General features: G+C 37.8%; 1 protein-coding gene across 1 annotated transcript in view; it reads left to right on the forward strand.

The window, feature by feature from the left end:
• LOC109488679 (zinc finger protein 875) overlaps positions 1-15,093 on the forward strand; it is a 52,218-nt gene extending 37,125 nt beyond the window's left edge. The window contains exon 5 of the mRNA XM_034638436.1: positions 14,348-15,093. Coding sequence (XP_034494327.1) covers positions 14,348-14,370 — 23 coding nt within the window. The 3' untranslated portion in view covers positions 14,371-15,093. The remainder of the gene's footprint in view (positions 1-14,347) is intronic.
• The last annotated feature ends 339 nt before the right edge of the window (positions 15,094-15,432 follow it).

The raw sequence follows: 15,432 nt of genomic DNA on the forward strand, positions 1-15,432 counted from the left end.
TTTGCAAATATATTCTCCCATTCCGTGGGCTGCCTCTTAGTTTTTTTTTTTTATTGTTTCCTTGGCTGTGCAGAAGCTTTTTATTTTGATGAAGTCCCACATGTTCATTTTTATNGAGTAGGAGAGGAATAAGCAGGCTCCCAGCAGAAGAACCTGATTTGGGGCTCAATCCCAGAATGCCGGGATCACGCCCTGAGCTGAAGGCAGATGCTTAATGACTGAGCCACCCAAGCACCCCTAGATTTTTCTATTCTTTGAGTGAGGCTTGGTTGGCTATGTATTTCCCCCTTAGGACTGACCTTGCTGTATCCCAAGGTTTTGGACCTTTGTGTTTTCATTCTCGTTGGTCTCCATAAATTGTTTAAATTGATTTTTGATTTCCTGGTTTATTGAGTCATTCCTGAGCAGGATGGTTCTTAGTGTCCAAGTGTTTGAGTTTTTTCCAAATTTTTCTTTGTGGTTGAGTTCCAATTTCAAAGTGTTGTGGTCTGAGAATATGCAGGGAGTAATTTCAGTCTTTTGGTATCGGTTGAGACCTGTTTTATGTCCCAGAAGATGGTCTATTCTTGAGAATGTTCCATGGGCATTAGAATAGAATGAGTATTCTTTGGTTCTGGGGTGTAGTGTTCTATATATATCTATGAGGTCCGACTCTTCGAGTATGGCATTCAGAGCTCTTGTTTCTTTGCTGATTTCTTGCTTAGGTGATCTGTCTATTGCTGATAATGGAGAGCTGAGGTCCCGTAGTATTAGCATATTTTTATCTATTGTCTCTTAATTGAGGTTAAGAGTTGGCTTGTGTATCTTGCTGCTCCCCTGTTGGGGGAATAGATATTTATAATTGTCATATCCACTTCTTGGATACATCCTTTAAGAAAAATATAGTGCCCTTCTGTGTCTCTCAATAGTCTTTAGTTTAAAATCCAATGTGTCTGATATGAGAATTGCTACCCCAGCTTTCTTTTGAGGTCCATTTGTGTGAAAGATGGTATTCCATCCCTTTACTTTCAGTCTGAATGTATCTTTAGGTTCAGAATGAGTCTGTTGTAGACAGCAAATGTATGGGTCATTTCTTTTTATCCAATCTGCAACCCTGTGGTGCTTTATGGGAGCATTTAGGCCATTTACATTGAGAATGATTATTGAGAGATATGATTTTAATGATGCGATGTTGCCAGTAAAGTCTTTGTTTCTATAGATTGTGACTTTCTGTTCTGTATCACTCTTGGTGCCTTTTTACCTTTATAGAACCCCCCTTAATATCTCCTGTAGGGCTGGTTTCATGGTTATGAAATTGGTCAATGGCGCTTCTGGAAGGTCTTTATTTGTCCATAAATTCTGAATGACAGCCTTGCTGGATAAAGGATCCTTGGCTGCATGTTTTTCTCTGAGAGAGCTTTAAAAATGCCCCCCCAACCCTTTCTCTCATTCCAGGTCTGTGTAGACAGGTCTGACATAATTCTGGTACCTTTGCCTTGGTATGTGAGAAATTTCTTTGCCCTGGCCCCTTTCAATACTGTATCCTTGGATCTAATATTTGTGAATTGCGCTATGACGTGACGTGTGTAGGCTTGTCGTGATTGAGCTTTGGAGGGGTCCTCTCTGTCTCTTGGACAGGAATGTTTTTTTCACTTGCTAAATTAATGAAGTTTTCAGCTACAATTTGTTCAAATATCTTTTCTAGACCTCTGTTTTTCTCCACCCCCTTGGGGATGCCGATGATTCTGACATTGGAACATTTCATTGAGTCAGTAATATCCCCTAACCTACATTCTTGAGAATTGGGTTTTTTTAGTCCAGATTCTATTTTAGCTTTTGCTTCTACTAACCCATCCTGCAATTCGCTTTTACGTTCTTCTGCCTCATTCACCCTGGCCATCAGAGCATCTAGTTTTGACTGCATTTGATTCATAGCATTTTTAATTTCTGCCGCATTTGATTCATAGCATTTTTTTAGAGATTCTATATTCTCATTAACATTTCCTTAATACTTTTTTCAAGTCTACAGGTCATCTTGACCATTGTTGCTCTGAATTCCATTTCTGATAATTTGGTTATATACATGTCCATTAGTTCTGTGGCAGAGGCCACAGACTCATTGTCTTTTCTTTTCTGGGGGGGAGGGTATTTCTCCTTCTCGTCATTCTGATGAGGAGAGGTTGCAGGGCTGTCCAGAGCCAAAATTATTGACCAGGACCCAGGCAGTGCACACTTGTTTTATAGGGATGTGGGCTTCTTGATTTTTCAGCCTGCCTTCTGGGGGAGTGGCCTGCCACGTCAATACTCAGGCAACCCTGTTGGGGTAGAGTCTCCATGTCCCCTGCGAGGGGGGATGGGGATGGGCACCCTGTGAGCCGGTATTTCCAGGCTTTTGTTCTCCAGTGGCTTTTCCTGGTGGTTTGCTCTGCCTCTTCTGAGAGACAGCAGCAGTGGCCGCATCCCAGCCTCTGTTTCAGAACAGAGGGATCGCGGACCGTTCTTCACTGATGTTCTGGCCATTTAAACTCTGTTTCTGTTGGTGCTGCTCAACCTTGCAGCATCCTGGGATGTCCACCCCACACCCGCCATCCCAGCCCTCACTTCCAGGGCTGGCGCATCTCTGTCCTTTGTTTTCTAACACCACCAGCTTCCAGCCTCCAGCCTCCAGCTGCCTCCATGCGTTCTGGAGCTCCTGGTCTCAGTCTGGTTCCAGTGAGTGCACCGGAGCTCCGTTTCAGTCTGCTCACACGTTCCCCGGCTCATGGTCTCTTTCTGCTCTCTCACGGGTGGTGGTCCGGGAGTCCGCCCGCTCCCCCGTGCAGGTGGCTATCACCTCCCAGCACCCAAATGTGGCGGCTCCCTCCCCCTTCCTTTATCATCCTATATCTGTGCACAGCTTCACAGTTCCTCAATACTCAGCACTGAAGATGTTCATTTGTAGACATCCAGATGTATCTTCCTGCATCTCATGCTGATTCTGTGGATGTTCAGGCTGGTCTGGTACCTATCCAACTCAACTCAGGGGACTGGCTAAAAAAGGGGTCCCCTACTCCTCTGCCATCTTAACCTCCGATTTCTTGCATTTTAATTCATAAAGTTTAGTTTTGAATCTAACCAAGTTCTGTGAATTTTCATGTTATCTTTAAAAGCAAGAGTTTAACATGTGTATATGTATATTTTAACAATATTATCCCCAAATTAACACAAAAGTGTGCAAACTTTGTTTTTCTATATAGTTACTTCATCATTCTGTTGTTTTGTCTTGATGATGTCTTTTATTTATTAATTTATATTATATGCTTAACACTTGTAAAATTAGATTTGTAATGTCAATGTAGATATAAGTAATATTGATAAAACAAACACCATTGTATTCACTCCAGCAGAAGAAATTAGCCTTAATTATTTTAAAATCTTAGCACTTCCATTTCTGTAAGCAATTATAACAAATTTATGACCCTGTTAAGAAACTTTTCTCCAGGTATTTCCATCAAATTTTGCTTTGTACATTTCAAAGCTAATTTATTTAATTCTTTAGAAATTAATAACATTTCTTCTTTATGAATTTTATCTTTTAAAGCTGTGGAGCAACCTCAAGTCCCATTCAGTGCTTCTAATTAGTCTGTTCTCAATGCTGTTTGCATTTGCCTTTTTTGGTAGTATTTGCTTGACTCACTTTTTCATTTTCATCTTGGTATTTTTGTTTTATGAATAGAGTGTCCTATTCAAGTACTGTCAGTACTAGTACAGTCAGAACAAGTAGGTAAAAGAGAAATAAAAGACATCTAAATTGGAAAGGAATAAGTAAAACCATCTCTATTTGCAGACATCATTCTATACATAGAAAATCGAAGAGAAAACTGAACAAAAAAACTAAACAAAACAAACAAATTTCGTGAAGTTATAGACTACAAGATCAACAAACAAAAATCAGGTGTATTTTCATACACCAGAAATGAACCATTTGAAAAGAAGAGTAGGGAAATAATTTCATTAACATCAAAGAGAATAAAATACCTAAGAATAAATTGAATGAAGGAGGCAAAAGACTTGTACACTGAAAACTACAAAAACAAAAAGGGCTTTAAGACCACAAAATTTAAGAAGACCTTAGGGAACTTGTTTTGATGAGCACTGGGTGTTATATGAAGTGGTGAATCACTAAATTCTACTCCTGAAACTAATATTAATTTAGATTTCTGGACTCTAAATATAAGAACAAAAATTATAGGGGCACCTGGGTGGCACAGCGGTTAAGCGTCTGCCTTCGGCTCAGGGCGTGATCCCGGCACAGTGGAATCGAGCCCCACATCAGGCTCCTCTGCTATGAACCTTCTTCTTCCTCTCCCACTCCCCCTGCTTGTGTTCCCTCTCTCACTGGCTGTCTCTCTCTCTGTCAAATAAATAAATAACATCTTTTAAAAAATTATAAAATTATTAGCAAAAACCAGGGATATCTTCATGACCTCCTATTTGGCCATAGATTATTTGTTTGTTTGTTTTAAAGATTTTATTTATTTATTTGACAGAGAGAGAGACAGCCACGAGAGAGGGAACACAAGCAGGGGGAGTGGGAGAGGAAGAAGCAGGCTCCTCGCGGAGAAGCCTGATGTGGGGCTCGATCCCAGACAGCTGGGATCATGCCCTGAGCCGAAGGCAGACACTTAATGACTGCACCACCCAGGTACCCCCTGGCAATAGATTATTTGATTTGACACCAAAAATATGAGCAATAAAAAGTTTAGGTACATTGAACTTCATAAAAGTTAAAAACAACATGTACCAAAGGATATTAGCAAGAAAGTGAAATGACAATCTACAGAGTGGTACAAAATATTGCCAAATCATATATCTGCCTTAGCAGATTTAGGATCTTAGCAGGTTTAGGATCCTGAATATATAAAGAATTAGTACAATATATAAAGAATTAGTACAACTTAGAACAAAAAAAAAAGATACAGTTTAAAGGTGGGCAGGGGTGCTTAGCTGGCTCAATAGGTTAGATCATGTGACTCTTAATCTCTGAGTCCTGAGTTTAAGCCCCATGTTGGGCATAGAGCCTCCTTTTTTAAAAAAATGGGCAAAGGTTGAGGTTGAATAAATCACCAATGGCCAATGATTCAATCAATTGGGCCTATTAATGAAGCCTCCATAAAAACCCAAACAGATGGGGTTCAGAGAGCTTCTGGGATATGTGAATCCATGGAGATTTGGGAAGAATGGCACTCAGAGAGAGCATGGAAGCTCCAAGCCCTTTCCTCATACCCTGCTGTATGCATCCCTTCCTTCTGGCTGTTCCTGAGTTACATCCTTTCATCATAAGCTAGTAATCTAAGCCAAGATGGAGCTGCCTGCCTGGGGTGCTGTATCAGCAAACTGAAACTTAGATAACTTTTGTGTCCTGTAAATACTCTGACCAGAAATGCAATCAGTCAGCTAATCCTCAAATGCCAAGCCAACTCTGGGAGTTCTCACTCCCAAGAAGGTTGACTATGTGGCCCCAGCCAATCAGATATTTTCTATTTGCCTCTTCCCTGTTCTTTATTCTTTCTTTCTTTCTTTCTTTCTTTCTTTCTTTCTTTCTTTCTTTCTTTCTCTTTCTTTCTTTCTCTTTCTNCCTCTTCCCTGTTCTTTATTTCTTTCTTTCTTTCTTTCTTTCTCTTTCTTTCTTTCTTTCTTTCTTTCTTTCTTTCTTTCTTTCTTTTTCTTTCTTCTTTCTTCTTTCTTCTTTCTTTCTTTTTATTATGTTGGTCACCATACAGTACTTCATTAGTTTTTGATGTGGTGTTATTTATTCTTTATCCTATAAAAACTTGCCTCCAATTCATTTTGTAGTTCCCTGAGACTGTCCGTGATGTGTTAAATAAACTTTGTTCCTATCACTAAATAAATAAATAAATAAACAAATAAATAAAGGCAAAGGTCTTAAGTAGACATTTCTCCAAAGAACAGCTAAGACACACATAAAAAGATGTTCAACATCATTAGTTATTAAGGAAATGCAGATCAAAACCAGAATAAGATACAAATTCATACCCATTAGGATACCTATAATAAATGAATAAAAAAGGAAAGTAACAAGTGTTGGAAAGGACATGGAAAATTGGGAATCTTCATACATGCTCATCAGAGATATTGGCCTATAGTTCTCCTTTTTGTGGTGTCTTTGTCTGGTTTTGGTATTAGAGTAATGCTGGCTTCATAGAATGAATTTGGAAGTTTTCCTTTCTCTTCTTTTGTTTTGAATATTTTGAGAATATGTGCTAACTCTTCCTTAAATGTTTGGTAGAAATCTCCAGGTGAAGCCATCTGGTCCTGGACTTGTTTGTTGGGAGTTTTTTGATTATTGAGTGAATTTCTTTGCTGGTAATTGGTCTGTTCAAATTTTCAATTTCTTCCTGCTTCAGTTTTGTAGGTTTTATGTTTCTAGGAAGTTATCCATTTCTTCCAGTTTGTCCAATTTTTTGCCATCTAGTTTTTCACAATATTCTCTTACAATTGCTTGTATTTCTGTGGTATTGGCTATTGTTTCTCCTCTTTCACTAATTTTGTTTTATTTGAGTCCTTTTTCTTATTTGATGAGTCTGGCTAGAGGTTTATCAATTTGTTTGATCTTTTCAAATAACCATCTCCTAGTTTCATTGATCTGTTCTATTGTTTTTCCAGTTTCTGTAAAATTTCTTTCTGCTCTAATATTCATTATTTTCTTCCTTCCACTAGTTTAGGGTTTTGTTTGTGCTTCTTTTCTAGCTCCTTTAGACATTAGATTAGGTTGTTCATTTGAGATTTTTCTTGCTTCTTGTTGTAGGCCTGTGTTGCTATAAACTTCCCTCCCACACCAGCTTTTGCAGCATCCCAAAGATTTTGGACCATTGGGTTTTCATTTTCATTTGTTTCCATGTAATTTTTAAAATTTCTTCTTTGATTTCTTGATTTACCCATTCCCTGTTTAGTAGCATGTTATTTAACCTCTAAATAGTTGGGCTTTTCCCAGATTTTTTCTTGTGGCCGATTTCCATTTTCATAGCGTTACGGTCAGAAAAGATGCATAGTATGACTTCAATCTTTTTGAATTTGTTGAGAGTTGTTTTGTGACCTAATGTGTGCTCTATTCTGGAGAATGTTTCATGTGCATTTGAAAAGAATGTGTATTCTGCTGTTTTAGGATGGAATGTTCTGAATATATCCATCTGGTCCAGTGTGTCATCCAAAGCCACTGTTTCCTTGTTGATTTTCTGTTTAGATGATCTGTCCATAGATGTAAATGGTGTGATAAAGTTCCTTACTATTATTATATTATTATCAGTTACTTCCCTCATGTTTATCATTAATTGTTTTATGTATTTAAGTGATCCCATGTTGGGTGCATAAATATTTACAATTGTTATATCTCCTTGTTGCATTGTCCCCTTTATTATTATATAGTATCCTTCTTTGTTTCTTGTTATAGTCTTTGTTTTAAAGTCTGTTTTGTCCAATACAGGTAATGTTACCCCAGCTTTCTTTTGACATCCATTTGCATAATAAATTTTTCCCCATCCCCTCACTTTCAATCTGCATGCATCTTTCAGTCTGAAATGAGTTTCTTGGAGGCAATATATAGATGGGTCTTGTTTTTATTTTTATTTTTATTTTTCTTTATTTTAAATTTTATTTTATTTAAATTCAATTAATTAACATATACTATATCAGTTTCAGTGATTTATCAGTTGTATGTAACACCCAGTGCTCATTACATCATATGCCTTCCTTAATGCCCATCACCCAATTACCCCATCCCACCACCCCCCTCCCCTCCAGCAACCAACAGCTTGTTTCCTATGATTAAGAGTCTCCCTCTTATGGTTTGTCTCCCTCTCTGATTTCATCTTCTTTTATTTTTCCTCCCCTTCCCCTATGCTTCTCTGTTTTGTTTCCTAAATTCTACATATGAGTGAAATCATATGATAATTGTCTTTCCCTGGTTGACTTATTTCACTAAGCATGATACCCTTTAGTTTCATCCATGTTATTGCAAATGACAATATTTCATTTTTTGATGGCTAAGTAATATTCCATTGTGTGTGTGTGTGGTGTGTGTGTCTTCTTTGTATATTTTTATTGGGGTTGTTTGATTTTTATTTTTTAAAAGATTTTATTTATTTATTCATTCATTCATTTATTTATTTGAGAGAGAGCATGAGCACAGGGGAGAGGGAGAAGCAGGCTCCCCACTGAGATGGAAGCCTGACATGGGACTTGATCCCAGGACCCTGGGATCATGACCTGAGCTGAAGGCAGGCACTTAACTGACTGAGCCACACATGCACGATTTTTTAGTTATAGGAATTAATTATATATTCTGGTTATAAGTCCTTGCTTGGTAAGAAATGTGTAATTTGAATACTTTGTCTCATCCTGTGGTTTGCCCAATCATTTTCTTAATAGTATCATTGGACATTTTTAATCTAATTAAGTCTAATATATCACCTTTTTATTGCATGGCTTCTTCTGTCTTTGCCTAACCCCAAGTCATAAATACATTCTCCTATATTTTCATCTAGATATGTTAGGTATCTCAAATTAATTTTTGTGAATGGTGTGATATAGGGGCTATTTTCTTCTCTTTGGACTCCCCAGTTTTTCAAGCACAATCTTTAAAATATTATCCTTTATCCATTGCATTGCTTTTTTGCAGTTAATGGGTGAATTTTTCCTACCTACTTCTCCTTGCCTTTCCCACCTTATTGAGATAGGTATCTGAACAGACAAAAATAGTATAGCATCCCAAGTGAGCTCTCTAATACTTTTTGTATCTTGATTTTACCATAGACTTCACTCACCATGTGACCACATCGGATTACTGCATAGGATTTTATTTTCCTTGATTTAGATAAGGTGAAATGTACACTATAAGTAAGTATGAGAAAGTCATGTTTGTAGAGTGCTTTGGATAGATATTTGTTAATCAGTGCAACTTCAGCCATCATAATCTTTTGAGAGAGAATATTTCCTCTGAATCATATTTAAGGCCTACATTAGTATAAAGTAGGACTGAAACATTTTTTAAGCAGAATTGGAGACACTCTATTAAAATAAGTTTTAGATGACATCATAGAGAACTTAACAGGCCTCAGTTAATACTGGGAAATAATGCAGCACAGCAGGGAGGGGAAATGAGATACAAGGAAGGCAAGACAAGAGACTGTATAAATGACTGACACATAACAAAAGACATAAAGAACGCCTAGAGAAAAAGATAGAGAGTGAGCAAGGGACAGAGAATGACTAAGGGATTTACAAAGGGAAAAAGAGAAACAGGAATCCAGAGAGAGGTTGAGTGGACAGAGGTATAAGTGGGAAAAACACAGAGAGAAGAAGATAGAGACAAAAGGTGACACAGAGAGAGTGGGACACAGAGGGAAGAAGATAATGGAAAAAGAGATTAAAGGACACAGTTATAGGTACCACTGAGGGAGGAAACAGAGTGAAGAGCAGAGGAATGGGGTGAGAGCAATGAGGGAACAAAGAGAAAGACAATGGAACAGAGAGAGACACACATATTGGGACTTAGGGACACACAAAGAGATTTTGTTGTATTTTTACATATCATAAAATTCATCATATTTAAGTGTACAATTCCATGATTTTTACTAAATTTACAAATGATGCAACCATCACCCTACATCAATTTTAGAACATTTTCATCACCCTGATAAAAACCTTCATGCCTATTTACAGTTAGTCCCCATTCCCACCCCTATCTCCAGATAACATTTGCATACAAATCTTTGTGTGGCCATGTTTTCATTTTCTTGGGAATGGAATTGATGGGTAATATGGTAATTTTATGTTTAGTTATTTATGTTTAACTGTATTTTAAGGTGGCTTCATCATTTTACTTTCCCATATATGAGGGTTCCCATTTATCCACATCCCTGCCATCATTTGTTATTTTCTCTCATATATTATATCCATTTAGTGGGTATAAAATGGTTTTAATTTGCCTTTTCCTAATGACTAATGATGTTGAGTATCTTCTCATGTATTTAAGATCCATTGATATAATCTTTGGGAAAATGTCTGTTCTTATCCATTGCCCATTTTTTACATGGACATGGGATGTTGGTTTCTTATTGATTGAAAGAGTTCTTAATAAATCCTGACTATAAGTCCTTTATCAGATATGTGTTCTGAAAATATTTTCTCCCTGTCAGTTGCTTGTCTTTTCATTTTTCCATGGGGTTTTTGGACATATAAGAATTTCTAATTTTGGGGCGCCTGGGTGGCACTGCGGTTGAGCGTCTGCCTTCGGCTCAGGGCGTGATCCCGGCGTTATGGGATCGAGCCCCACATCAGGCTCCTGTGCTGTGCCTGCTTCTTCTTCTCCCACTCCCCCTGCTTGTGTTCCCTCTCTCGCTGGCTGTCTCTATCTCTGTCAAGTAAATAAATAAAATCTTTTTTAAAAAAAAGAATTTCCAATTTTGTTGAAGCCCAGTTTTCATCTGTGGACAGTGCTTTTGGTATAGCATCTAAGAAATATTGCATAACTCAAGATCTTGATGATATTGTCCTATATTTTCTTCTAAAAGAATAAAACTTTTAGCTCTTTAATTTTAGTCTGTGATCCATTTTTAATTAGTGTATGTTTAGTTTTGTGGGTGTGTGAGATATGGGTCTAAATCCATCTTTTTGCATGTAGATAAGACAGTTGTCCCAGCACCATTTGTTGAAAAGACCACCTTTCTCCAAGAATTGTGCTGGCACATTTTTTTGCAAATAAATTAGCTCTAAATACAAGGTTTTAGTTCTGGACTCTAAGTTCTATTTCATCTGTCTATCTATCTATCATCTATCTATCTATATCTATCTATCTATCTATCTATCTATCATCTATCAATCTATCTATCATCTATCATCTATCTATGTCTGTCTGTAATAGTCTGAATCCATTTTTGATGCTTAACTGAGGACAGCTTTTAAGCTTCACCAGTCCATCTTCCTCTATTGCCCAGCATTTAGGCATCCTGATAAGAAAGCCTGGATGCTTCTTCCTTTGATGCCAGTGAGAAGTACAAACTATGCCCAGGAACCCTAGCTCAACCTCACCTCCAACCATAAAAACCCTAAGGCAGTCTCTTTTCCTTGCTGTCTGTAAGCATTTTAGGCCTCTCCATAGTAAGCCTCTCCATAGTAAGCCTCATTATATGATTAACAAGCCTTTTTATACCCTGTCAGTGAGTATGTATTGTCATCAGTCTCAATATCCAAAATAAATATTAGGTGGATGTCCATATCACCTCTTCAGGATGATCAAAATTTCTAGATAATGACCATGATCACCAAAGGTCTTCCTTCTGTTGCTTTGGCTTTCTCTTCGGCACTGCTGCCTGCTGGCAACCACATACTTTGACCTCTTTGAACTGCTGGCTGGCTGGCTGGCTGGCTGGTTTGCTACTTGATCTGTGCTCCTTTGTGCTGCATTTGCTAAGTTATGCCAAACCTATATTACATATTTAACTGACCTAAGTTTGAAGTTTGGATTATTGGCATTTAGGAACAAGAGTACGGGATTGAGGCCTTATTTATTTATTTATTTATTTATTTTTATTTATTTATTTATTTATATCATGTTTATTTATTTATTTATTTATATTATGTTTGGTTAACTATTTATATTATGTTTGGTATTATATTATATTATTTATATTATAGTTAGTTTTTGATGTAGTGTTCAATGATTCATTAGTTGGATATAACACCCAGTGCTCATCACCACACGTGCCCTCCTTAATGCTCATCCCCTGGTTACCCCATCCCCCTAAACCCTCCCTTCTGTAACCCTCAGTTTCATTCCCAGAGTCCAGAGTCTCTCATGGTTTGTCTCCCTCTCTAATTTCTTCCCATTCAGTTTTCCCTCCCTTCCCCTGTGTCCTTTGCTCTATTCCTTATGTTCCAATATGAATGAAACCATATGGTAATTGTCTTTCTCTGCTTGACTTATTTCACTTAGCATAATCCTCTCCAGTTCCATCCTTGTCAGTGCCAATGGTGGGTATTCATCCTTTCTGATGGCTGAGTAATATTCCATTGTATATATGTACCACATCTTCTTTATCCACTCACCTGTTGAAGGACATCTTGGGTCCTTCCATAGTTTGGCTATTGTGGACATTGCTGCTATGAACATCGGGGTACATGTGCACCCTCTTTTCACAAATAATCCAGTCAAGAAATGGGCAGAAGACATGAACAGACACTTCTCCAAAGAAGACATACAAATGAGGCCATATTTAAAGTGACCCTGGGTAGTATGTTTCAGCACAGTCCTATCTGTGTGTCTCTGAGAATCATGTGTCTGCATTCTAGCATAAGCTGTGACTGGTATTGGGCTTGGGGAAATGACACTTACCCTGTGATTGTTGTTTGTGTGTCTCAACCAGGCATTTGTTTCCATTCTATAGAGTACTCAGGGGAAAACTGATACACTACACATTGGGTGGTCACTCATGCAGACAAGAACAATTTTTTAAAAAAGATTTTATTTATTTGACACAGAGAGACAGGCAGTGAGAGAGGGAACATAAGCAGGGGGAGTGGGAGAGGAAGAAGCAGGCTCCCAGCGGAGGAGCCTGATGTGGGGCTCAATCCCAGAACGCTGGGATCATACCCTGAGCCGAAGGCAGATGCTTAATGACTGAGCCACCCAGGTGCCCCAACAAGAACAATTTTTATGTGGCATGCTGAGATCATGTTCATTAAAAAAAATGGCTCACAAGGACCCTACAAAATGTCTTTGGTGCTGCCTCTGCCTCTGTTGCCAAAATATATTTTGATCTTCAGGGTTATACTGAAAAACACCCATCTTATCCCTGTGGCACAGTCAAGGGGTTAATTCAACAATCACCCTGAGTGGGGGTCCCGAATCCTAATGATACTGATTTGAGGTACTCCAGAAGAAGAAACTTATAAATACAAGCAGGCTAGAGAGGACCTCCTTGAAGTATATCCACTATTCAACCCAGCCACCCACCTAGTAAAAAAAAAAAAAAAGGAAGGAAGGAAAGAAAGAAAGAAGGAAGGAAGGACAGAGGGAAAGAAGGGAGGGAGGGGGGAAGGAGGACAACTTGGATACAAGAGAGGAAACAAAAAAACTGAGACAGACTTTTAGAATCTGAACCAATTGAAAATCCAGACTTTACTAAAAGAACTTACATTTTAGAAAGACAAAAGGTGAGAACTGGCTATTGCTCTTCTACATAAGTGCTGAAGTAACTTTAACATCTGCTGAAATGAATGATTTGACCAGTCTTCATGGAGTTACTCAACACTGGGCTCAAATTAGAGTTATTTCTGGGGATCACAATAAATTTAAAGAAGGTTCCTCCTATAAACTTAGAGCTGAGTTACTGAACATAAAATAGAGGATGAACACTTATTTCGCACCTTTATCATTTATTGCCTTGCATAAACTCCCATGTTATAGCACCCACTGTGTTAAAATATACCATTGTGGGCACGGACACTATAACCCAAAGAGTAATAAATTAAAATTAAGTCTTCGGTTCTTACAAATTGGCTTGAAAGTGTGGGATCCAATTGCCATTACCCTTCAGTTAAAATAATTAATATGACCTAATGTAAATTACAACAGGGACTTAAGGATTGAAACATGTTATACAAAACCTATTTAGAGAATGAGTGATTATCCCCAGTCTTTCTCCATTTGGCCATTCAATGATTTCTCCACTGAACAGACAAATTTGGCCTGTTCTTAAACTTGGAAAGAATAAAAGTTGCCTCAGAGTAGATTACAAAACAAATGAAAACAATAACTATGGCTTAAAATGTAAAATGACTTTAAAAATTAAATTTAATATGACTGTTGTCCCCCTCACTAAAGCCCTCATACACAATAATATTGAAATCATTGACTCCATTCAATCAGCAACCAGTAAATATTTTGTTAGAGATTTGGCAGGTATGCTTTGTTCTGTGCTTATCTCAATAGCCTCTCAAATGAGTTTACTCAAAGGGACATATTTTCCCAGCTACCCTGGAGGTATCTAAACAGCCCTGCCACTTCACACACTCTTTACAGTCAAGATCCAGCCAATGGCAGCAACAAACAATTCCTTGTCCAAGGTTGCCCCCTTTGCGGTGAAGAATTCTGAGAAGCTCTTGGTTCACAGATATCCAAAATTTAAATTAAGTTCACGCATGTCTCTACACCTACTAAAAGCCAGAGTACAAGGCTGACCAATAAACTCATCCCCTTCAGAATTCCAGACATCACTGATAATGACCAGGGCATTCATTTAACTTCTCAGAACACACAATTCTGGACTTTTGAACAAGACATTCAAGGGTATTTATGCTTTTCTTACAGGTTTCAGGCTCCAGCCCTCATAGAGTGATAATGATTTACATAAACAAGTTTGGATTCAATAAATGAAACATCAGCCATCAGTCAAAATCATGACTGAATCATACTAAAGAATCTGACTCCACTTTTTGGATAGTTTACTACTGACAGCCTTTAAGCCTCACCCCTCCCTCTTTCCCTTCTGCCCAACATCTGGACAAGATGATAAGCTGAGGTACTCCCTCCTTTGACACTGGTGGAGAGTTAAAACTATCCATGGGAACCTTCAACCTGGCCTTATCTGGTAACCATCATAAAAACTCCCTAGCAAGGCTTCTTTTCCTGCTGTCTCAAGCAACTTTCTGACTTGGTTGGGATCCACCCCAGTCTTTTCATTATGTGAGTAATAAAACTTTTCATACTCGGTGCATGTGTTGTGACACCAGTCTTGATATCTGAACCAAATTTTGGGTATATGTGGTGGCCCATCCTGTCACTTAAGAGTGGCTATAATATTAATGCTAGTACAACACTGTATTGATAACTAGCTTTATAATTTTTTAAAATTGTTTTTATTATGGTAAAATATATATAACATAAATTTTGTCATTTTAATGATTTTTACATATACAGTTTGGTGGCATTAATCACTTTCACAGTGTTGTATAACCATCACTACTATGTATTTCCAAAACTTTCTCATCACCTCAAACAGGAACTATTACCATTAAGCAATAACTCCCATTCCCCTCTCTCCCTAGCCCCTAGAAACTTCTTTTTTTTATAATAACATTTTTTATTATATTATGTTAGTCACCATACAGTACATCCCTGGTTTTTGATGTAAAGTTCGATAATTCACTAGTTGTGTATAACACCCAGTGCACCATGCAATACGTGCCCTCCTTACTACCCATCACCAGCCTATCCTAGAAACTTCTAATCTACTTTCTTTCTCTATGAATTTGGCTAATTTAGATATTTCAGATAAGTGGAATTGTACAGTATTTGTCCTTTTGTGCCTGGCTTACTTCACTTAGCACAATGTTCTCAAGGTTTATCTATGTTGTATCATGCATTGGTACTTCATTTTTTTTTATGGCTGAATA

This window comes from Ailuropoda melanoleuca, chromosome 12, assembly GCF_002007445.2.
Source record: "Ailuropoda melanoleuca isolate Jingjing chromosome 12, ASM200744v2, whole genome shotgun sequence".
Lineage (NCBI taxonomy): Eukaryota > Metazoa > Chordata > Mammalia > Carnivora > Ursidae > Ailuropoda > Ailuropoda melanoleuca.